This window comes from Chinchilla lanigera, unplaced genomic scaffold (assembly GCF_000276665.1).
Source record: "Chinchilla lanigera isolate Chin_1 unplaced genomic scaffold, ChiLan1.0 scaffold00082, whole genome shotgun sequence".
NCBI classification, from domain to species: Eukaryota; Metazoa; Chordata; class Mammalia; order Rodentia; family Chinchillidae; genus Chinchilla; species Chinchilla lanigera.
The window spans coordinates 2,270,546-2,294,865 of record NW_004955483.1 but is presented as its reverse complement, the minus strand read 5'-3'; the positions used below and the strand labels follow the sequence as shown (position 1 = coordinate 2,294,865).

Here is a 24,320-nt window from a genome sequence, read left to right as displayed (position 1 = left end):
TGTGACTCATGACCCACTAAAAAATTTTGGGATCCTGGGCGGTTTCCCGCACTTTGAAAAACAACACCCCAGCTCCCTTTAGTGAGTGCTGACCAGCGTTTTCTTAGCGTGAAATGCAATAGAAAGTAACCGCACACCACACAGTTAAGTTTTGCTTCCTGAGCTTTTTGTTTGCATATATGTGTTGTGTGCTAGGGCGCAGTGTAAATGTGTTCATGTAAGACATGAGTCATGGTCAGATTTGAAAAACACTGCACTGAATAAAACTGTGACCACAGTAATCAAGAGACATCTATTGGAGGGCACAGACACAGCTAGGGGTCAGACCATGAGTGAGCCGTGAGTGTAGCACGTAGTCAACCACAATGCGTAGTTTTTTGTCTTCTGGTTTTCTGGTCTCCTGTTTAGTCCTGTAGTTGATGTTGGTGGTTAAAGATTCCCTGTTGATGTAAATGTGTAATCTCCAGGGCCAAGTTTATCGCGAGTTAAGTCAGCCTTTGAAGCAGCAGGGTTGGGGTGCTATTCTTAGGATGGTCTGGGCATGTCAGAGTGTCTGTGTTGTGCTTTCTCAGGCACCCATTTCTCAAAGGTTTGAGATCTCTGTATTCATTTTCAGAGCACTTTCTAGGAAATCATAAATCTACAGTACAATAGTAAGATTTTTTTATTTATGATTTTAAATTATTTTTTTTTTTTTTGGCCTGTTTGAGACAGGGTTTCTCTATACAGTTCAGGCTGGCCTTGAACTCACTTTGTAGCCCAGGAGGGCCTGGAACTCACAGCGATCCTCCTGCCTCAGCATCTCCAGAGCTGGAATTATAGGCATGTCCCACCACACCTGGCCTGGTATTTTCAACCAAGAAAAAAAAAAAAAAAATTCAGGGTCCGCCTCAGGTGCAAGCCATATTCTGTTTTTTAATTATTGGTCTTTTATGCTTCAGCAGGTGTATAATGAATCCCAGTATGAAGCAGAAACAAGAAGAAATCCAAGAGAATGTAAAGGTATGTGAGAGTCACTCGAATGGGTTGTAGAAAATATGAAGTTAAAAAATTTATTATTGTTATTTTTTAATGTAAGAAGTGAAAGTCTTTCTGTATTGCCTAAAATGGCCCCAAGCCCTTGGGCTTAAGAGATGCTCTTGTCTCATCCTCTGGAGTAATTGAAATTACAGGCATGATAAGTATTTTTGACAGTCTTGCCAAATTTAACCTGAGTTACTGGATTTTTTGATATTGCTCTGAATGGCGTTGTCCTCTTAATTTCATTTTTTGGTTTGGTCATTGCTACTGTACAGAAATAAACTGATTTTTGGATCTTGATCATGTGGCTTATAACCTTCTTAAATTTGTTTATTCTAATTCTGTAGAATTTTCTTTATGTAAGAGTATTAATTGCTTTAACTGCATTGTTTAATCCAGAACATCATCACTTTCTAGTAGATAATAGATCAACTATGTATTTTCTTTCCTCCTTCTTCTTTTAAGCAGGGTCTCACTATGTAGTTCATTTATTTATTTATTTATTTATTTATTTTATTTTATTTTATTTTAAAGAGTAAAAGAAGGATAACATAATAATAGGGGGGACTTAGCAAATTACAGACAAAATGGTAGGAAATTATCAGTGGTTATTGTTTTACATATTGTTATCTACAAAATAATTTCTCAGGAAAACAAATAGACAAATAATAGTGAGTTAGAGACAAAAGAGGTAGGAGATTATCAAGAGTTGTTGCACTATACTTTGGTATCTTCAAAGTGGCTTCTAAAGAAAATAAATAGAGCTATACATGAGTGACCTATTGAAAAATCATTAACTATTCTCAATGGTTGTTGTAGGAAACACAATAATAAACATACATCCATTTATGAAATAGGATAGGAACATTACAAACTTTACACAGTTATGGATAGATTAGTAGGAAAATATCAATGGCTGCTGTAGTACATGGTGGTATCTTCAAAGTGGTTTCTCAGGAAGACAGATATGCAAGAAGGATCTAATAAGTAGTTACAGCCTAAGGGTTGTCAAAAATAGCATATTACCTCCTCACCAGTGACTCCTTTCACTGAGGTATGATGGCTGGAAGGAAGGCCAGGATTGAAAAGAAGGACCGAGAGACTTGGACCTGTGTCTAGTAATAGGCTGTTTTCTTGTTCCTCCATAGTCATGATTACCCAGGACTCCTTGATGGAGATGACGGTCTGGCCAGAGGGAGAAGGCAGACCATGCCCCAAGCCCTCTCATTCCTGTTGGACTAACTGGTAGCATGGGTCTGAGCTCTGGGGCCTCCACCTCAGAGGGCAGACCGATCTCCAGTGGTCTCCTTTGCATGCAGGGCATGGCCCATGGGCAGTTCCTCTTGAGGTGACCTGGCTTTTAACAATGGTGGCAGATGAATGCAGTTGTCGAGTTCTTCTTGGAGCCCCCGGGAATCAGACCTGGGATCTGTTTCTCTTAGTGGTGCAGCAAAAGCAGCTGCTTTTTCTCAGTCTCTTTGTTTTCTCTCCTTGGCCTCCTCCTCATCATGGCTATAGAATACTGAGGAGGCAATTCTTACACTATGTAGTTCAGATTGGGCTTGAACTCACTATGTAGCCTGTGGAGGACCATCTCGGCAACTCTCTTTGAAGAAGGAGCAGTTGTCTCCATTTTGGCTAAACCTGGCCCTGTTTCCATGTATTGACATGTGTAGAGCTGGCTAGGGCTTTTCCTTATCCCTTCAGTTGGCTTTAAGTAATGCATATCTGTCCAGCCGAGGCCAGCCGAGATGCTGATGGTAGCCTTTGGAGTCTTTGAATAAAACCCAGGTTCAGCCCTAGGTGGAGGCTTTTGTTCCAATTAGCCATCATCGTGGCTGGACTTAGGACTTACCCTTGGCTCCTCATAACTACAAATATGCCTTAGTGTCTTTATTCTCGCCATGGGTTGCCCTGGAAGGAGTAGATTGGAATTGACTCACTACAGTTCCAATAACTCTTCATGGGATTGCAAATACAAGATTCTTGGGCCATGAGGAGGACTGGGACATGCTCTCATAGTAGCCCAGGCTGGCCTTAAACTCATAGCAATCCTCCTGCCTGAACCTCCCTAGTGCTGGGATTTTAGGCATGTGCCACCAGCTACTTTTCTTCTCTCTCTTTTCTGTTCTGTTTCTTCTCTTTTTTCTTCTCTTCTCTTCTCTCCTCTCCTCTTCTCTTCTCTCTTTCTCTCGACAGGCTTGAACTCACTCTAGTTCAGGCTGGCCTTGAATTCAACTGTGATCCTCCTGCTTCCGCCTCTAGAGTGCTGGGATTGTGAATGTGCACCACAATGCCTAGCATAGCAAATACCTTTTGATAGGTTTTTATTTGGTTTGATTTTCTCAGGATCCTTATATTATTTTTCTTGATAAATTGTGAATTTGACTCTAGCTTCCATTTAGAATGATGACATCTCACTGTGTTTTGGGTATCTTTAAAGTTTTTATTATGAAGATTTTCAAGTTTTCAAAGGTATACTCAATTGTATAATCTCTGTGTCTGAAACTTCAGTGATAATTATGGCCAGTCTCATTTCATCTGTATTTTCATTTACTACCCCATTCCTCCACTGGATTATTTTGAAACAAATTCCAGGCAAAACTATCTTGGACATGAAGAGACTAACGTTCTCTTTGGATCTGGTTTTGCTGGTGGGGGACAAAACAGGAATTTGAGTGGGTTAGTTTGGATCTCCTCAGTTTACTTATCTGTAAAATGAGAGAATTAGATTACAACTAGATATGTAAGTTTGAATTTTAATTCAGTATCTATGAATTTCTTGACATTTGTGTGCAGAGGTTGTTTGTGTGTTTTTGTGTAAATATTTGGGGGAGAAATTTCACTGAATATCCAGTTGTGTTCTAAAAGGACTAAGATTGGGGCTAGCTATAGCTCAGTGTTAGGGCACTTGCCTAGCGTATATTGAGCCTTGTGTTCGATTCCTATCACCACCACCAAAAAAAAAAAAAAAAAAGGTAAGACTCAAAACTTTCATACTCTGTAAGTCAATTATTCTAGTGCATAATATGTATACAGAAAAAAAATATAATAGGTATATTACCCTTATTTGGCCAGATTTTATAAAGCTTACATGTATAAAAGTTAAATCTTGGAAATGATTTTTTTTTTGGTGACAGTGACTTACCTGGCTTCTATGACTTATTAGCATTAAATATTTAAATAAATTAGCATCTCATTATTGTGGTTCCAGAGTTTTATTTTTTGTATTTGCAGACTGTTGACTAAGCTATAATCTAAATTATATCTGAAATGTTGGTGTAATATTTGTTCTTACAATAGTTGGCCTTTGTCCTTCAGTTAAATAGTGAGATAATAATCAGCAGTAGAAACTTTACCGTGGGAAAGGTGAACTTTGTCATGTGGAGTACAGTGTGGAATCAGTAACTTTCTCACGCTGGTATGGTATCATGTTCTTGCTAACCTTGTTTGAGTATTCACCATTGTTTGCTATCCCATGCTGGCAGTATAACTAATGATTTTTTGCAGAAATAGAGAGAGCTGTTAGATCAGGAAATATACAGGCAAGTATTTACATATTATGAGGAAGGCAATATGTTTCCCAAAACAGTAGCTTGGGCATTTTAGAATATTTTAGTAAGCCTTAAGCACTGATGTTTTAGCTGTCTCCTAATGAGTAGACTCAAAGCAAAACTGCTTCTGCAATCAGGTAATGGTTGAGGTGGGTTATCCACTACTCATGTAATTGGTTTCAGGTACAGTATGATAACAAGCATATTCCTTTTGTGGATACATATAAACGTGTTTGGGAATATTTGCAATTTAACAGGAACTCTGAGATGAATCCTTTTGCTTAGAGTAAAAAGTATTTTGCAGTGTAAACTAACTCTTTCCCCCCTACTCACCTCTTTTGTGAGTTCCTACAAATATTATGATGTTTAGTTTTACAAAAATAGAGTACCTGTCAGTTTCTAGTTTCTGTGTAGAAGGTCTTTTTAAGAAGAAAATAGATATTTTGTATTTGAGTTTTTGTTATATATGGTTTGAATTATTGATCAGAGCTTAGAAATTTTATTATACATTTGTTTTAACTAGATATGAGGTAATTGACAAAATGATTATATAGCAAGAGCATATATTGAAATGAGGAGCATAGGTACTTATTGTGTCTGGTTGGAATGATACGACCCATTCTTAAGGATTTCTTCAAACTTTATTATAGTTCGGGAAATGTTTGCCAGTTGAGTAAACCAGTGTTTTATTCATATGTAGCATTATAAAATTATATACCATGCCAAATATTAAAGTGTTCTTAGTATTTTGTTTTTAAATTTGAATAGGACTAAGACTATGTAGAAACTCAGTAGCTAGATAACCATATAGCAACTCAGTAACAAGATAATTATCTTGACTTTTAGAGTAGGCCTGTGCCAAGAAGAACGCTGAAGATGATTCAGCCTTCTGCAGCTGGATCTCTTGTTGGAAGAGAAAATGAGGTATGTGTTAGAGGGATAAGAGAGAGGGGATAACGCCTCTGAACAAAAAACATTTCTAAGATTTTCTTCTTCTGAAATACTTAAGTTGTTCAAATGTGGAAATATGTAAGCAATTATATACTCCCCAAAGAAGTGGTTTGATTTGATTGTTTAATTTGGAAGTTCAAAATTGCTGTGAATACATATGATAAAACTGGAATGATGTAATAATTATATAGTAGGAATAATGTTTGATATTTTGAGAATAAAATGGTAACTCCATTTATTTATACCTGTGAGTACATGATGAAATCATGGGTGAACAGCATGTTTAGACTTTTGTTTTTTGGTCATCAAATCATTTATTAATGATCTATCAGCTAAAAGTTCTTTCATTGTCCTCCTTTACCTTTGAAGACTTTTTGCAGGTTGAAAATACTGTCTTTCCATGGTACTGAACTTAAACACAGCATATAACACTACAAAAGTAATTTCAGCTAAACTTTAGATGAAGTTTAATTCATGCTGCAACTAAAATTCCTAACATGGTACTATATATATTGATAGAGTTTTTAATTTTACAATTTTTTGAAAGATGTCAAAAGAATAAAGATACTATGTATGAATTGTTTTTGGTATACAAATGACAGAACTACCTAGCTTTCTTATTCACTCAATCCAAGTAAATGTTTCCTTTACAGTTGTCTACAGGCTTATCCAAAAGGAAACATTCAAATGACCAGTTAACACCTAAGACTTCAAGCTCTGGACCTGTTATTGACCCAGAATCTAGTGAAAACAAAAATCTTGGAGGAGTCACCCAAGAAGCATTTGATCTTATGATTAAAGGTATGAAAGAAATACATAGTTTCATCTTAAAATTTTAAATTATAATGTAAGGTAAATATGTATTACTGTGATAGATTCTGCCTGCAGCCTCTTAATTTGGGGATACTGTTAGATATTGCATTTGTAAATATAAAAAGGCTAAATTTGGGCAGATGTGACCACTTATTTGGCAAAGATCCAGAAGTGAATTAAATATTAAGAGGACAGCAATTAATATGGCACTTTTTGTAACAGATTACTTTAGGATTTACAAGATTTGGAAATAGGCTTTTCAGAAGAAAAATAAAGAATAAATTTAAATAAAGGAATTTGAATATTCCAAGAGATTGCGAAGTAATGGAGCCAGTAAGAGCAAGGCTGAGGAAAAGAGTAAGATGAACGGAATGGTAGTAGAAATTAAAAATGGAAGCAAGTGATGTATTGTGGAAGATTTTTACTTCTGTACTAATCGTAGGTTATTAGATGTTTTATCACTGATGAGGAATTGAGACCATGAGAAGTGAATTGACTTGCTCAAGGTTGCAGTGACATTAAGGTTTATTCTTAGTTGCTTGGAATACAGTAAAGAAGAACATGAACAGATCATGGGGTTTTAGTAGGAAAAATCAGAAAATGTTGACGGGATAGAAATAAAGAGCCAGGTGTGGTGGTATATGCCTGTAATCCCAGCACCTGGGAGGCTGAGATGGGAGGATCACTGTGAGTTCAAGGCCAGCCTGGGCTACATAGCAAGTCCCTGTCTCCAAAAAAAACAGAAAAGAAAAAGAAATAAAGAAGCTCTTTATTATTTTTTAAGCTCTTTAATAATATTACAGAATAAATAATAGGATTTGTGATTCTTCAAACTCACTTGGTTTAAATTAATCAAGGGTCAGTTTTAAAAAAAAAACACACACAATGTTAAATACCCAACTTACCTGTATATCATATTGCTAGTATGACCATAAATTTCAAAGAAATTTTCACGTAACTTGAGCATATAGCTGACTTAATATCTTGAGTGGGATGTGTGTTAGGAATTAAAAGAACTGGAAAGGAATGCTGAATTCATTAAATTTGTTGTTGGCAATGGTTTTGGTGTAGTAATTCTTTTTTTTTTTGGTACGGGGACTGGAACCCATGACCTTGCGCTTGCCAGGCAGGCACTGCGCCACTGAGCTGCCACCTCCTGGTGTAGTAATTCTGAAAAAAATTTTGTGTATATTTTAGGGTTGAGCTAATGAGTAATATATTGAATGTTGTTGGGAGGAAGCTTCATAATATGGTGAATGGAATGGGGAAGGAAAGGAAGAGCTGTTGAACTGCAATTAGGGTATCAGTACAGACTGATGATCTTTAATAGAAGTAGTATATTTCCTACTTCTGTCACTGATAGGGCCTAGAAACAAGTGATCTTGAGTAGTAAGGAGCACACTTGGGATTCAGTTACTGGTTTGCATATACTGTTCTCTTTATAAGGGAGAAATCTGGTAGCTAGTATCTTATTCAAATGATCGGATTTAAGACCCCAGTTTTATGATAAAGTGTCATGTGCTTTCTGATGACACATTGAGGATACAAAATACTTACACAGTATTCCTTCCAAGAAAATGTTTCTCTTGAATCTGATGATAGATACAGAATTCAAAGTTAATGATCATCTACAAATAACTAATCTGGACTTTTCAAAAATATCAGTATTAGAGCTCAGTAATAGGGTGTATGCTTAGCATCTGCAAGGCCCTGGGTCTGATCCCAGAGGAGACTTGGGGTTAAATAGAAATACCCAAAATAAAAGTTGCAAAACTTTTATTTTAAAACTTTATTACTACATTTTTACAATTCATCCAGTTTACAGTCATCTTAGGAGTGGTTACATGTATATATTACAGCTTGTTTCTTTTTTTTTTTAAATCCCCTTCTCTCCCACTTCCCTGCAAAACTATTTATTTGTTGGTTTTCCTCTGGTGCCAGGAATCGAACTCATAACCTTGTGCTTGCCAGGTAGGCACTGTGCTGCTGAGCTAAGTCCCCAGCACCCCCCCCCCGCCGCAAAAATCTTAATCGGGTTGATATATGTATATTGGCTGTACTTCTACTGTAATTCTGAAGGATTGAAATCTTACGATATGGGAAAAGTACATTGCAATTTTTTTCTATAGAAGAACATTGTTTTTACAGTAATGATTTTTAAAGTTATATATGAAACATTAATTTGTTTCAGAAAATCCATCTTCTCAATATTGGAAAGAAGTGGCAGAAAAACGGAGGAAAGCTCTCTATGAAGCCCTTAAGGAAAATGAGAAAGTATGTATTAGATACAATTAGTACCATTGTCCCAATGGTCAGGAGGCTAAGGCAGGAAAATCAGTGTTGGAGGGCAGCCTGGGCTATATAGTGAGAACTTGTCTTAATCTCCTGTTCCAATAAAAGGTTTCTAGGATTGTTTTCCTTTTGATGTGTAGCATATTCAGTTAGAACAGTGTAATTGTTCTTTAATGCTGGCCTATGACTAGTTTGATTACAAAAATAACTCAGTTGCCAAAATTATCATGCAGAAATAATCCTGTTGTATTGAGAGCCAACTTTTTGCTACATGTGTCTATCAGTTATGTAGATGGGGGTGTATAATTTGGTTTATAGCATAACAAATCTATGGACTATTGAACTTTGTATTTATATAGCTTCATAAAGAAATTGAACAAAAAGACAATGAAATTGCTCGTCTAAAAAAGGAGAATAAAGAATTGGCAGAAGTAGCAGAACATGTACAGTATATGGCAGAGGTAATAGAGGTAGGTAATTTACTATTCACCTGATTCAAAGGCATCTGATTTTCTATAAAGTTGAGTAGTAGTATGATCAGTGTTTGGGATCTAGAACCAGATTTCTTGGGTGTGGGGTTTAGTCTTAGCTCCCTGCCTACCACCATTAAGTGTCATGAGTAGGACAAGTTATTTATCCTATTGGGGCTTCATTCTCATCTATAAAATGGGAGTAGTAATGCCTACATCTGAAAAAGATAAAGAAAATTATATTTCATAGTTGACATTTATTAAGTGCTGTTCACTTTAATTTTATACGAGAATGACATCAACTGGGGCTGGGGGTTTAGCTCAGCAGCACAGGGCCTGCCTGGCAAGCACTAGGTGGTGAGTTCGATTCCTGGTACCGGAAAAAAAACAAAAAAAAGAAAACCAGAAAGACATCACCTTTCATTTATAAACCTTATCTGGTACACTAAATAAGTTTGGTGGTTTTATCTGACTTTTTAAAAGTTGGAAGTACCTAATGTGTTTACAAGAATTGGCCTCTTAAGGTTAAAATAGGTTTTATGACGTGTTTGAGGGGCAAAAAAGGTACCTTACTGATGGAAAGTTTTTTGAGTCAAAACTTCCCTGGTGAATTGCAGCCTTAACATTTTAAAAGCTGTGACAGAATTAATGTTTCGAGCTTCTAATTGAAGTACTGTAGTAGCTCTCTTAACTGCCTTACAAGTACAGTGGTACCTCTGTTCATGAACTTGAATCTTTCCAAGATTCTGGTTACAAACCAAGTTGGACAAGAACTGAGTTAAATTTCAATGATTAGGCTGTGCGTGGTGGAGCATGCCTGTAATTCCAGCACTTAGGAGGCTGAGTCAGGAAGATCCTGCAAGTTCAGGATCCTGCAAGGCCAGCTGGGGCTACATAGTGAGACTTCGTCTCAAAAAAAAAAAAAAAGAATTCAATGGTTAGGTTCAGTGTTGACCTTATGGAGAAATTGATTCAGTTCTCATCCAGTCCAGTCTATAACCAGAATTGTAGAGTTGTAGAGGTTCCACTGTACTGTATTGTTCTGCGGTTAATTGGAAATTTAGAACATTTGTTTCCTCATTTCAGCTCATTAGAGAAGTACCAGGTAAAATTGTACTTTGAGCGACATGGTAGTGCACACCTGTAATCCCAGGGTGCTGAGGCAGTAGGATTGCTGCTAGTTTGAGGCCAGCTTGGGCTACCTAATGAGTTTAAGCCCAGCCTAAACTACACAGTGAGACCCTGTCTCAAAAAACAGAAACAAAAAAATTGTGCTTTGAGAACAAGTGGTTTGAAAAATTAGCACATTGTTAAACACTGATTTTGCTGACTTACTCTAGCATGGTAGAGACATTGATATTGATAAAACACATACTGTTTGTAAGTAAATTTTATTGAGGGGCAAGATGAAAAAGCTCTGAATACAGCATCGAGGGTCAGTTACATCACCGTACTGACAGTGGACTTGAGTTTAAGTTTTTACAATACATTATTGGTTTATTTTTTAAGAGACTGTCTAGTGAACCTCTGGGTAACTCTGAATCATCGGATAGCCTGGAATTTGATTCTGAAGAGGAAACTGCTGAGGATTGCGAAGTGGAAGACTCAGAAAGTGGCACATGTGAAGAAATCGTATCTTCTACAGATGCAAAGCCAAGTACATGAAGTTCATTAATATTAGACTTGAGATACACTGCCAATGTTTACCTCCACTCTAGTTCTGTGTAGCAGAGTAAATAAGTACATAATGCAAAGGCTGGAATCACATTTCTTTGTTTGACTCCTGGGACCCTAATATTGTATTCAAATACTATATATTTTTAATCTGTGTTTTATGTAAATAATATTTTCACTCACTCAGTTGTCAGATATGACTTGTGTTTATGATGTGATAAATAAACTTCAATTTCCTATTGAACATCATATATCTTAGAAGAATGAAGTATGAAGAGTCTATAGAAAAGGTGTCTATTTCTATGCTGTTACATTGTTTGCTTTCTGTTACTGTCTTGGAAGAAATGAGGGGAAGATGAATTTACCCCCATTTAGACTGAGATAACATATTTTAACTCTCAAGTCAAACCTGGCTGTACCTCAGACTTAACTGCACAAGTGACTTTCAGACCCCACTCTCAGATACTCTGAGTAGTTTTTGGAGTGGAGCACGACAATCTGTTTTCCACAAATTTCCCTGAGTGGAATACTGTCAAGCAGCAGAAATGAATAAACTGTGTAGAACTAAATCAGAGATAACTGGTTTGTGTACTACTGTGTGTTAGCAAGGATCAAGAGAGGTATATATGCATACTGTATAGAGATAGCTTCTGGAAAGTGAGGGAGCAGCTCCTTTTTCTTTGCTTGTACAAGAAATACAAGCTCCAACATGGAGGTGCGATGGAGGGTGTGGATATTGAAGGAAACCCCTAAGTACAGAGTCCACCAAAAAAGGAAAGTTTTTACATTTTTAGTGGGTTGCATGTATGCTTTTCCGTATCTAATATTTGCTTCCTGCAGTAGGCAGCTCCTGGTTGCAGTGGGGGTGACTTACCCAGTTGGTGACTTTGGGAAGATAATATATGTGGCACAGCTGTTCCTTGCTTTGGGGAGTGAGAGCTGGTGGTGTTCTTTTCTGCTGCTCCTCTTGGCTCAGGGACAAACTAAAATCAAATTACCGATCAAGTGAAGGGTAAAGACATCATTTGGGCATGCAAGTTCTCAAATTTTACTTCCTGTGTCTCTCTGTAACGTACTAGAAAATCTCTAAGTTCGGTTGTGAGGATGAGCCACAGAGAGGCAGGAGATGTATGAGAAATACAAGCTCCATCATGGAGGTATGATGGGGGGTGTGGATATTGAAGGAAACCCCTAAATACAGAGTCCACAAAAAGATGTATACACACTGCAGGAAAAAAAATAGTGTATTTTTTCAACAGATGGTGTTACCCTTGTATGGGGAACCCTAGAGGATGTCCTGTATCACACTGCACTGGCGGCCCTTGAAGAAATGGAGAGTGTATGTGCAGCAATCTCAATGGCCAAAGTTACCTCAGCAGCAGTTTGCCATGCTAAGTAGTGTCAAAAGCTAATGACCACCACTTTGAGCACCTCTTGTAATTGTAGAGGCCAAAGGTAACATATTTATCTCATGATGTTTCAATAAATTTACTGTTAAAATATTTATACCAGTTTTTCTTTTCCTGAAGTGTGTATGCATTTTTTTTTTTAGTAGATTGTATTTGTTAGCTGGCTGCTTGACAAATAGCTGGAGGCTTCTGGGCTCCATGATGCTGTGTTATCTTTAAGAAGAAACTAGACCTGACAGTTACTTATGTAGTACTGTTGCAGTATTACACATGCAGAAGCAAGTGTGAGATGAGAGTGATAACTGTACAGAAAATTAAGAACAAGGACTGGGCATGGCAGTGTGCACCTGTAATTTCAGCACTCAGGAGACTAATACAGGAGCATCACCTTGAGTTTGAGGCTAGCCTGGACTCCATAGTGCATTCAAGTTCAGCCTGGACTACATAACAAGACCCTGTCTCAAAGAAAAGAAAAATTTAAAACCAAAACAACTCCAGGGAAAATAGGTGCACAAAGAAGGAAATCATACTACATTACATATATCAGCCATGAAAAATACCAAAATAACCATCATTATTTATTTACTTAGAGTCTCACTATGTTATTTATTTATTTAGAGACAGGGTCTCACTATGTAGTTTAGGCTGGCTTTGAATTCAGTATGTAACCCAGGCTGGCTCCAACTTGCAAGATCCTGCTTCACTGTCCTGATTGCTGGGATTGTAGGTGTGCGACCACCATGTCCAGTTTGAAAAGCATTTTGAAAAAGTATTAATAGTGTTGTAAGTCTCTAAATGGGGCCTCTGATTTTCAACTCTCAATGTATTTCTATAAACGGTTCCAGTTTGAGAAGCTGCGCTACATAATTCACAAAAATCACTAAGGAGAATTGCTTAGCAAAACACAGGCTTTCTGCTTCTAGAGGTATGCTCAGAACATGGTGAATGTGGCTCTGAGTCCCACCCAGCAGAAAGGCTAGGATCTTTAATACAAGAAGCAGTGTGTGGGACCTGAGTGATGGTGTGTGTCAACTTGTTTGGTGCAGTCATTATCTGTGAGCTGTCATTGAGAGGAGTGTTCAAAAGTGTACTGTGAATGATCGATCACAAACAATGCAATAACGTGAACTTTTACCAATTTTGTTGGAAATGAAATAGCGCTATTGGGCTGCTTCAGATTCCAGCTTTTTAAGAAATGTCATCATAGAGATGAAACTTGGATTATATCCTGAGGCCAAAGTTCAGAGTTCTTCCTGGAAATCACCCCCATTCTCTTGCTGAAAAAATCCAGCATCAGGGTGATGTTGATTAGGATTTTTGGCATTGATGGAATTGTGCAAGCTCATTTTGTACCTGTGATGAAGTCTCAGTATTATAAAGCCTTATATTTTGTTTTTCCTTAAAAAATTTTATTTTCAGTACATTAGATGTATGCATGACATTCTAAAAATGTAGTTTCCTTTTTAGCAAAGTATAAAACAAAACCCCCAAACAGAATACATGACGTTTACAATTCAAAACCAAATTAGCAGACTATTAAATATTTACAAAACTGTTCTTTTAAAAATATAAGGTTACATGCAATTTTGTAGAATTGACAAAAGAATATCTCAAAATGGGAGAATTTTTCTTCATTCCTAAAAAGAAACTGTCCAGTAGAAGCTGTATTCAGCCTTGGTACTGGTGCCCTGTCTTTGTGTACATGTGAGGACTAACACGTGTGAGCTCAACAGCCTTCTCATGGCTGGAGCTGGGTCTGGGGACATTCCTCACCCCAGGTAGCAGGCAGGGATTTGGCCTCCACCAGCACAGTCTGTGGTTTCGTAGAATACTGCAAGTGTTTAAAGATGTTTGCTTTCCTGTGGGCCCTTGGGATTGTTCAACAGCCCCGCCTCTTCAGACCCTGTGGCTTTCACTTTTTTTTTTTTTTTTGGCTTTTCTCTGGTACCAGGAATCGAACTCATGACCTTGCGCTTGCCAGGCAGGCGCTGTGCCACTGAGCTAAATCCCCAGCCCAAATCAATGGATTTTTTTTTTTTTTTTGCGGCACTGGGGATCGAACTCACGACCTCACGCTTGCCAGGCAGGTGCTTATGCCACTGAGCTATATCCCCAGCTGACTTTCACTTTCACCTGACATTATTTGGGAGCCATGTGAGCTTTGGAAAGGACAGCCCATCCTGCTCAGTTCCCACACGCCCATCCTGGGGACAAGGTTTAGCAAGGAGACAGCTTCTCGTACAACCTTTAAGACTTACACAGGCACAGTGCCACCAGTTTCCAGGACATAACCTAGCAAGGCGTTGGACAAGACATTAGGAAGTAGGAAAAGGACTAAGGGGATGGAGCAGGGAGGATGTGACCCCGCTCCCACAGGGCATCATTATCTGGGTTGGGAGAGGGGCCAAGGCCAGCCTGTGTTCCTTGGGAACATCACAGCCAGTGACTTAGGCAAAGGTGCTACCTTAGGCAAAGGTGCTACCTTAGGCAAAGGTGCTACCTTAGGCAAAGGTGCAAAGGTGCTACTGTGGCTGACCTCAAAGTCCTGATGAGCAGACTCCTGTAGTCTTGCAGGGATCATAGATGATGCTGGTTTGTTTAATATCCAGCTATATATATGAGCTCAAGAAAATATTTTGTCTTTATTTTTATTTTAAGCGCCATCTTATAACTTGTCAGTGGTCTTTAGCAATTAGGAGTTTTAACATTAAACACTTTTCCAGTTTTCAATATTACCATGAAATAAAAAATTAGAAAATAAGGTGGAAAACTGAATATTTTCCTTAAAAAATAAAGGTTAAATAGTTTTATCCCAACATTATGTTCTACTCCATCTGCACATGCCATTGTCCCCATCCTTGGAGTCTCTAACACAGGCTCAGATGCCATGGGGTGACACCCACATGGCTATCACAGCACTGAGGCCAAGTTGGGCTCCAGGAACAGGTCTCAGCAGAGCCAGTGTATTGCGTGTCCAACTGGTGAAATGCTTTCAGGCTCCCTGACCGGATTGCTTTGGGGGAGATTCACCAGAGGTGATACTGCATGCACTTACTCTGCAGCACAGGGCTCACTCAGGTTGCGTATCTCTTGTTTTTGGGGGACAACCTTGTTGGAGAGGTCTCCCCCCGAATATATGCTTTCAAACAAACTGCAGGTTTTCTAAGGGCCTTGATGACAGACACAGCTGTGACAGTGTCAGGACTCATTACCTTGACTGTAAGTGTCACATTTCAAATAGAAGTTTCTCCTTGAAATTTTTGTTGTATTTCAGGTTAACCTCTAATATTTACCAAAAGAGTTATAAGGATAACAGCAGACAACTTTTATTCTTCTATATGGATGACTGAACAAAAAATTGAAATTTTTAATTGTATTAACTATTTTTCTTTTGCTATGAGACAGTTTCAATCAATTTCACTGTGTTAAGATTTATTTAAAATACTTCTTTGTTTAAAAAACCAGAGTTTAAAAATTTGGATTTCTCCTGGACCTGGTGGTGCATACCTGTAATTTCAACAGGCAGGAGGATCACTGCAAGTTCAAAGCAACCTGGGCTACATAATGGGACGTTCTCAAAAAAAAAACAACCAAACCAACCAAACGAAACAAAACAAAACAAAAAACAAAACAAAAGTTGGCTTTCAGCATATATCCAAGCCACTGTAATGGCCTTCAGAAATATTAAAATCATAAACATCAAGGAGCATTGTAAGTGTTCCTTTAACATAATATGGCAAATTCCATTCTGGTACTGTTTAAGACAGAGTTGTGTCAGTTCTCATTATTTACCATTTTGTAGTGTTTATAGTTAAGGGAGAGATCAATGTAACATCCCCTTAATTGCTGCTGTAATAAGCATCACCATTACTTCAAAACTGTGTGTCATACTGTGTACCATCAATAGAGAAGAATACAGAGGTTGGTTGATTCTGCATTTTATAGAAATAAAATTCTGAAATAACACTATAAAATTCTACTAAAAGCCTTTCATAAAAAAAGTAACTTTTTGCTTTAGTTTTCATGAAGTTGGGAAACATCTCAAATTTTGAAGCCTCGTATCACAGAACCTCAGGTTTTAGGATGTTCTTTTGACTTAGAACAATTGCATGAGATTGATTGTCCCATTTTAAGAATGTGATTTTCTTAACAAATATTCAACTGAAAAACCCAACAAGACCTCATTAATCAATACTTTAATACTGAAGGCTTTAATATTTTAAATTTTTTTGAGCAGAAAAGTCCCTTAAAGTTGAAGATTTAAGTTCCTAAATATTAGACCAAAATGTTCTCATTCCTGTGGGTTGAAACACAGAAGCCTAGAGCGGGGAATGTTCACTTCCTTCTTAAAAATGAGAGTTCTCAGGTCCAGGGTGTGTCCACCGAGTGTCTCTCTGAGTCTCGCCACTTTCTATTCAGTTCAAGTTCTCTATGTCATTTTAATGGCATGAACCATCAGCACACAGCCTAAGACAAAAGCCGACAGAAGAAAGTTTCAAATCTTGTCCTCCTGGGTTGTGGGACTGAGTTACTACTGAGTGTGACTCCACCAGCCTCAGCCCTGGGCTGGGATCCTGAAGGAGCCCATATACGACACAGCTTCCAGCTTCCCTAAGAATGAGGAGCACTGGCCACAGAAACCCACAAAGCTGAGTTCCTCTTGTACTGCAGGTGTTGGTTTATGGCGGGGGCGGGGGGGGGGCATGCTTTAAGCCACTCACAGGAGGTATGAGCTCAAGCCTAGGCAACTGGATTCCCTAGGACTCATGCCCTTAGCCATGAACTTGTTTAGAATGAACTATTTCTGTTTATTAATGTAGTCTAAATTTATTTGCTAGAAAAAAATTGAACATTTGGGACTGCTACAGCTGTTTGAAGGCCAAAGGACATATTGAAATCTCTGTTGTGGACTCAATCTTTGTTGTGGACTAACTATACATTGTCTGAGTGACTGCATTATTGACAATTCTTATACTAATGGGTCTTAGAGGAGTCTATCTCCCAAACTGGAGAGATCTACATCAGGCTATGTTCTTTTACCAAAAAGCCTTAAAAATCCCAGAGATTAGTGCCTAGACACCGTAGAAAAAAACAAAGCAAAACAAAATAAAATTAACATTATCCTTAACCCAGGGGTGTTCAGAGGCCAATGGAGGGGACTCCTTGTGAAGAACTCCAACCTTCAGTCTCGATCAGACTGTGTGTAGCTGCTCTGGAACTGTGTGTGAACCTAGAAGGACCAGCGATGTGATGATGATCTTTGGGAGACCGGGGCCTCGGCGTTGTCACTGAGGTGTAGGTGACTGTTATGGCTTGTGTCTAGCTATCCCCTCAAAGGCTCATGGACTCATAAATGGGGCTTTTCAGAGCTGGCTGGATCTAGGGTGTGTGACACTGGGATTAAGGATGTGTGGTACTAAATTAATCCACTGATTGGTAGCATAGTTCTGGGTGTGGATAATGAAAGCTCCATCCTGGGTGTGGATGGCATCAGACATGGAATATAAAGGGACAGAAAGAAGGTGGCTGTTTGCTGCCTCTTGCCTGTCCTACCATGGACTGTTTCTCCTCTGCACGCCATCCTTCCCTGGAACCAACTGACTATGGACTGAAACCTCTACAAACTATGAGCCAAAATAAACCTTCCCTCCTTTAACTTTAGTGTCTGAGATTTGATTTCAGTGACAAGAAAAGTAACTAAGACAATGACTGTGTCACCAGTCATGGAGAGGTCCATTGGTAAGTCTTCAAGCTCCAACCTAGGGTATTGGCAACAAATTGAGTTTGATGCATGTCTAAGCTAGATTTTCTGTTCAGTGTAGTAAGTAAGGCTGCATTGGATTAAAAATATCAAACTCAATAGCAGCTTGATGTCTGTTTTGTGTTTAGTTTTCCTTATATTTCCATGACTTAATAATTTCTGTTGATAAAAGAAAATATCAGTCTATGGAGTCCAGACTTTCTGCTGAAGGGATGAATTTTAACCTAAAAGTACCTCGTCAGTCAAAGTTCATGATGGACAGCTGCTTGCAGTCCTGACTGTGGTAACAGTGGGCCCTATAGTTGTAACAAGACAGATTCTTGCTTTTTTGGGGACTTGAACCATTGCTGTTGTCTACCAACGTTTGAGTGTGGTGCACATCTGCCATCTGGGCCAGAAAGTTCTGCATGGGCAGCACTGTGAATGTGGAATGGTGGCCCAGGACGGGGGCCCAGGGTCCTGCACCTGAGGGAAGGTGGAGCTGCCACCCTAATGTTGGTGTTGACTTAGCCCTTGTTGCACATGGGGCTGACAGGGAGGGAGGGGAACCTGAATAAGGACAACCTGGAGACCCAGTGCTGGAAGTAGTTGGCGTAGCTGATGGTCAGGCTGCTGGAGCTGGGCAAGGCTATGAGGGCGCCAGGGACTTCTTATGGTGGTGGTGACGCTGACTGAAGGTAGGAAGGTGCCCCCTGGAGTCAATGCCATCCCTGTAGAAATTGCTTTCAGGAAGGAGGAGAGGCTGGGGCTGGAGCAGGGAGCCAGGCAGCTGGGCAATGTGGCCTTGTTGGTTAAGGAAGTGGAGGGGTGGCTGCTGACGGTGACAGTGTTGCTGTTGGTGCAGACATGCTTATGAGGGTTTATTAGAGTATTTAAGAAATGATGTGCTTAGAAAGTGGTCTAAGTAATGGGTACAAAGTTTCATTCTTCATCATGACAGTGTTCCATGTCACACCTCACTTTTGCTACAGCAATTTCTGTCAAATGAAAACATTACAATGTGTCCTCATCCGTCATATTTCCCAGATTGGCACCATGCCACCTCTGGCTCCTCCTCAAAGTCGAAATGACCGTGAAAGGTGAACATTCTGAATCTATTCAGGACACTGAGGCAGTCAGGACAGCACAACTGAAGACACTCATGAAAGAGGACATCCAGAACTACTTCAGAAAGGGGCAAGAATGATAGAGTGTTTGAAGAGATGGCAAGGATTTTGATGGAAATTAATGGCAATGTTTCTTCTACTGTAATGCATGAGAAAAAATTTGAACACTTACTGTTTTGATCCCACCTCATAAATTCCGAGAAAATTTCCCAGGAGATTCCCCTGAAGGCACTCTATATAATGATGAATGTTACAGTTTAGGATCTAGGCTGTCTCTCAAAAGCCTCATGTTAGTTGGGCGTGGTGGCGCACACCAGTAATCCCAGCATTCGGGAGGCTGAGGCAGGAGGATCATTGTGGGCTCGAGGCCAGCCTGGGCTATAAAGTGAGCTCAAGGCCAGCCTGAACTGCATAGCAAGACCCTGTCTCAAAAAAGACAAACAAAAAAAAGCCTCATGTTTCAGAGGTGGGGTCTTCGAAAGTGGGGCTCATGATTGGATTATGGGGTGCTATACTCAGCATGGATTCATCCACTGGTGAACTCACAGCTGAGTGTGCTGGTAGAAGGTCACTGGGGATGTGACCTGGAAAGGTGTGTTCTTGTCTCTAGCTCCTCCCTGCTTTCTCTGCTTCCTGGCTGCCGTGGGCCAAGCACCATTTTCTCTGCCATGCCCCTCTGCCAGCCTGTGGTTGCCCTGGAGTGAACCGGCCAAAATAAACCTCTCTTCCTCTGCTGTGGGCATTGGGTATTTTGTCCCAGCGATGGGAAAGTGACTAAAACAATGAGATTAATGTCCCTCACAAGGTTCCTCCAAGAAGTAAGGTGAGGATCAGGAAACTGCCCTATTTTACTGTTCTCTTTGTGAAAGGTGGAAGCATTACATGAAGGCACAGCTCAACCAAAGTTCTCATCTGTGAAAGATGAAAGAACATAGTTCATTCTGATGGATACTGCTTTTGCTAGAGATGGTACAGTGTAATTACAAACACGCACAACTTTTTTCTTTTCTTTCTTTTTTTGGGGTGGTGGTGGTGCTTGGGGATTGAACCTAGGGCCTTGTGTATGACAGGCAAGTGCCCTATCGCTGAGCTTCACTCCTAGACCTTGGTATTGCCCAGTAACTCCCCAAACCATTGTTCCAAACAGTTACATAGGTAACATGTTTTCCAATGAGTTCCCATTTTACAAACTTTTTTTTTTTTTTTGAGACAGGATCTTACTATGTACTTCAGACTGGCCTTCAATTCACTATGTAGCCTAGCCTGGCCACAAACTCACAGAGATTTTCCTGGCTCAGACTCCTGAGTGCTGGGATTATAGGCATGTGCCATCATGCTGGGGACAAGGTAACTTTTGAAAAATTCCAATAATTTCTCTTTCTTTCTTTCTTTCTTTTGTCTTTTCTTGTCTTTTTTTTTTTTAACCACAGACACATATGGTATTATAAGAACCCAGCATAGGCTTTTTCCTCCATGAAAAATCAATAGTGAAGTATAAGTTCTTAATCAGCTTCAAATAGATATTAAAAAATAAGAGCTTTGGGCTGGGGATATAGCTCAGCGGCACAAGTGCCTGCTTGGCAAGCTTGAGGTCTTAAGTTCAATTCCCAGTACCAAAAAAAAAAAAAAAAAAGGTTTCATGATTTAATGGTAGACAATGGAGAGAATCAATCTCTCTGGATTTTGTATAAGGAGTAGCAAAAGTATTTCAGCTGCACAATTTTATAACTATGCATATTCCCCATTATATCTGTGTGCTTTAATATCTTTGTTTTCATTTTATTTCTCTTCAACTACCAAAGATAACACTAAAGAATAATATATCATATTTTATTATTTATTTCAGGTCTCTTGCCAAGATAATACAGTGGCACAGATAGCTGCATCGTGTAACTGATTTAGAGAAATTACTTACTATAAAGACAAATTAGGTGATGCAGCAGTTCTGCAAAATTCTCAGGCCATCCAAACCAATTCTCAGAAGCCAATATTTGCAAATTATATTTTAGAGCATTGTAGTTTTTAAGCTCTCCTATGAAAGATAAGTTATTGTACACTAAGACACAGAGAGCATAACAAGTCCAAAATTTAACGAGGAGTAGGAGGCTGCTTTTTCCTCCCTTGACGGAATATTCAAGAGGACTTTCCAACAATCCTGTAAGAATATGAATGAAGTTCAGGTGTTTGGTCATTTTCTGGCTCCCAGGGTTCAAGTACCACCAACACGCTACACCCTTGAGCAGCAGGATCTTAATTCTGGGTGCCACGATATCATTTTGCAACAAGTGAGCTACTTCTTTCATGTACTCAGCTGCAAGTTTCTCAGCACCTGGTCCTCCTGTAAAACAAGTAGTTGCATATCCAGAGGTATTCGGCATATCCAGTAACATTTCATAATCTCATAAATGTCCACATTCTGTGTGTATGTGTGTGTCTGTGTGTGTGTGTGTGTGTGTGGTGCAGAGGTCTGAATTCAAGGCTTCATTACACTCCCAGCCCCTGTGTTCACATTTTTTTTCCACGCAGATGACACTTTGGATACTTTGCGTTTTCCCCTTTCTCATGTTGCTGGGAAGATGCAATCATGTGTACTGATCAGCAAGGAAAAGTGTGGGAAGGTCACTGCCTGCCTAAGGTTCTACCCTTGATCCTTTAATCAAGTTCCACACTTTTTTGTCTTCAGTGCTGGAGAAAAACATGGAAACCAAAATATGAGAGCAGAAAGAAAAGGATTGCCTCAAAGTCAAGAGGTGACCTCGTAGGAGGTAGGAGAAAGCCTTGTAGGAGTTGTCCCTTGCCCCATTCTCACACATTTCGTACCTCAATTCTTTTGCAGATCTGAAAGGAACATGTCCTTAAAGGTTTTCTTCCTTTGGCTACTGACTCATCCTGGTCCTGGATTTTACCCACTGTATAACTGAGCCCCAGGTCTTTGTAGGTCAATCTTAAACTTCATCAAGGTATGCATCAAAAAGTCACTGAATGAACACAGCTTGATGGAGAGGAGGAACTGACATAGGTGGTTAGAGTCTAGGTGCTGCAGTTCTAATCCACTCTGGATTTCTCTCACTTCCATACATTAGCCCCAGAGACCCAGGAATATTCTATTCACTGCTAAAACTATAGCTGAAGCTGGGTGTAAGGTCTTTCTCTGATTTCCCACTAATACAGATGAGGCAAAATAACACCAAACTAAAGAATTCAGATCCTTTTTACTAGCTAGGTCTTCCCCTAAAGGTGAATACAGCTATTTAGGGAGTGGAGTCAGCTCAGGTGGTAGACACCGCTGTCTTTCCTTCACGGGGGTGGGGGGAACCTCAGGAATGTCCTGCCTTTTCTCTAGCTCTCTGCAGGTGGGTCTCCAGCCCTGCTGGCAGGAAGGATTTCTTTTACTGTTTTTTTTTTTCCTCAGGGACAAACTCTTTGAAAGTTTTAGTCTATCAAACTAAGCAATTAACTTGCCCACTTAAAAAAAAACAATTAATATGCTTGTGGCTTCCAGCTAAAACCTGTGATTAGGAGATGCTGAAGATGGTATAAAATTTCATTACATATCCAAAAATTTATTAGAAAAAAACGTTTAATGAGTTGGACTTGATAATTAGAGCAGCGTGTGCTTAATTAGTGTTTACCACTAATTTATTTTCTAGCAAAGTACACATTAATTGTTGCCTTTTACCGATAACAGCTATTGGCTTTCCTAGTAGCTATTTTAAGAGTATTAAGTTTTTACTGATGTGTCTAAGACATTTTCTATGTAATACATTTTTATATGATAAAAATAAAATAGCAAATACTTTTATTGTGCATTAGAATCATATTACTAGGTTGAAATTGTGTCAACTCAGTGTAGCCTGTGATGTTTTTCTATTACTGGAGACTTTTATTTTTATTTGCTTATTGAGATAGGGTCTCACCATGTTGCCCAGGCTGGCTCTGAGCTTCTGGGCTCAAGCAATCTTCCTGCCTTGGCCTCCTGAGTAGCAGAAACTATAGGTATGTATCAGTGTGTCTGGCAGTTAGTGAAAACTTTGGCAGGCAATTTCAGTATATATATATATATATATATACACACACACACACACATATGTATATATAATAAGTAACACAAATGGGAAAGATCTAACTAATAATTTATTTGGTTGACACCTTTTAAAACATGAGATTCTTCAAGAAAAAGTAGTTAAATCTGTAGTGGTATAAGATAAAACACTAATAATTCAAAAGAAATATTACTAGGGTTTTGAGAACAGAACTAAAAAAACCAAATTACAGTGTTCTAACAAGCTAAAATATCATGCAACACCTATTTTAACACAGCTGATTAAGTCAATACCTGTGAAGGCCAGAAGTCCAATTTTCTTCGCAGCTTGAGCTCTTATTTCAAGGGACAGAGATTTATTCTTCAACACGTAGCCAAGTGCTATAATTCTTTCCTTGTAAAAAGTACTATCAGTTGGAAGACTAGGTTCTTCTTCTTTATTAACAAAAGAGCCCTTAACAATGACACTCCAACATTTCCGGAGTTGGGTCCGCAGCCTGGAGAAATACCTACGTATTTGAACCCCAATTCGCATATATAAAGACTTGCGTTTTTCAGTCATTTTGTTAAATGGCCAACGATGCTTCAGGTAGCCAACTGGTAGTGATGGTTAAGAATTCCAGAACACATCACTTGGCAACACTAGAATGGAATATACAAACCAGGGGAAAGCAATATATATCCTAAATTCCTATTGAACATTTCCTGCAGTATCAACTAAAGCAAGTTTACTTTTACTTCCTTGGGACACAAAACCTCAACAACTAAATCCTGAACTCATCCTGGCCTTTGCACCTTTGGTTATGCAGGGCCTACTTGGAACTGTCTATTCCAACATGTACTGGGCTCCTTTCCATTGGTCTTTCATGGTTTTAAGACTATTCTGTTACCAAATCAGAGTAGATTTGCAGATTTTACCTGATTTTTCTGAGAAAATAGAAGTAATCAAAAGAGTACTTCTGCAACTCTGCATCCTATCCACCCATCTGTCTGCATCTCTGCTCCATGCTCTGACTCTTCCAGATGCTAAAGAGGCCTCCCTATCTGTGCAGATTTCAACTAGTTCCTCCCACCCCACTGAAAGATAGTGCTCTACAATTCTTTATGTCTTTATAATTTTTCCATCTCAATCAGATCCTTTGACATATCAGTAAGCATGCTGTATTTTTTTTCTCATTAAAAAAAAAAAACTCTCTGGGCCTATATACTCCCTCCCCTCAGCTACGGC

At 39.0% G+C, this 24,320-nt stretch overlaps 2 protein-coding genes across 7 annotated transcripts in view; one reads left to right on the top strand and one right to left on the bottom strand.

The window, feature by feature from the left end:
* Gmnn (geminin, DNA replication inhibitor) overlaps positions 1-11,348 on the top strand; it is a 61,465-nt gene extending 50,117 nt beyond the window's left edge. For 2 of the 6 annotated variants that reach the window (XM_013503810.1, XM_005403363.2), the window contains 6 exons: positions 942-1,002; positions 5,421-5,498; positions 6,179-6,326; positions 8,530-8,612; positions 8,990-9,100; positions 10,610-11,348. In XM_013503810.1, the coding sequence (XP_013359264.1) occupies positions 952-1,002; positions 5,421-5,498; positions 6,179-6,326; positions 8,530-8,612; positions 8,990-9,100; positions 10,610-10,765 (627 nt within the window). In that variant the 5' untranslated portion in view covers positions 942-951 and the 3' untranslated portion in view covers positions 10,766-11,348. Of the gene's footprint in view, positions 1-941; positions 1,003-4,629; positions 4,712-5,420; positions 5,499-6,178; positions 6,327-8,529; positions 8,613-8,989; positions 9,101-10,609 lie in introns of those variants that run through there. The other 4 variants (XM_005403361.2, XM_005403360.2, XM_005403359.2 and 1 more) reach the window with 4 other exon arrangements.
* A 9,531-nt stretch (positions 11,349-20,879) lies between these two features.
* Positions 20,880-23,734, bottom strand: LOC102007897 (chromosome unknown open reading frame, human C6orf229). Its single transcript, XM_005403358.2, has 2 exons — positions 23,387-23,734; positions 20,880-21,388 (listed from the first exon to the last, which is right to left on the bottom strand). Exons 1-2 carry the CDS (start codon positions 23,652-23,654, stop codon positions 20,958-20,960), a joined length of 699 nt encoding a protein of 232 aa, XP_005403415.1. The 5' UTR covers positions 23,655-23,734; the 3' UTR covers positions 20,880-20,957.
* Between the last annotated feature and the right edge of the window lie 586 nt (positions 23,735-24,320).

Coding starts and splice junctions, on each gene's coding strand:
- LOC102007897 (XM_005403358.2), bottom strand. CDS start 23,654: ATGACTGAAAAACGCAAGTCTTTATATATGCGAATTGGGGTTCAAATA. Junction 21,389..23,386: donor TGGACTTCTGGCCTTCACAG/GTATTGACTTAA, acceptor CTTGTTTTACAG/GAGGACCAGGTGCTGAGAAA.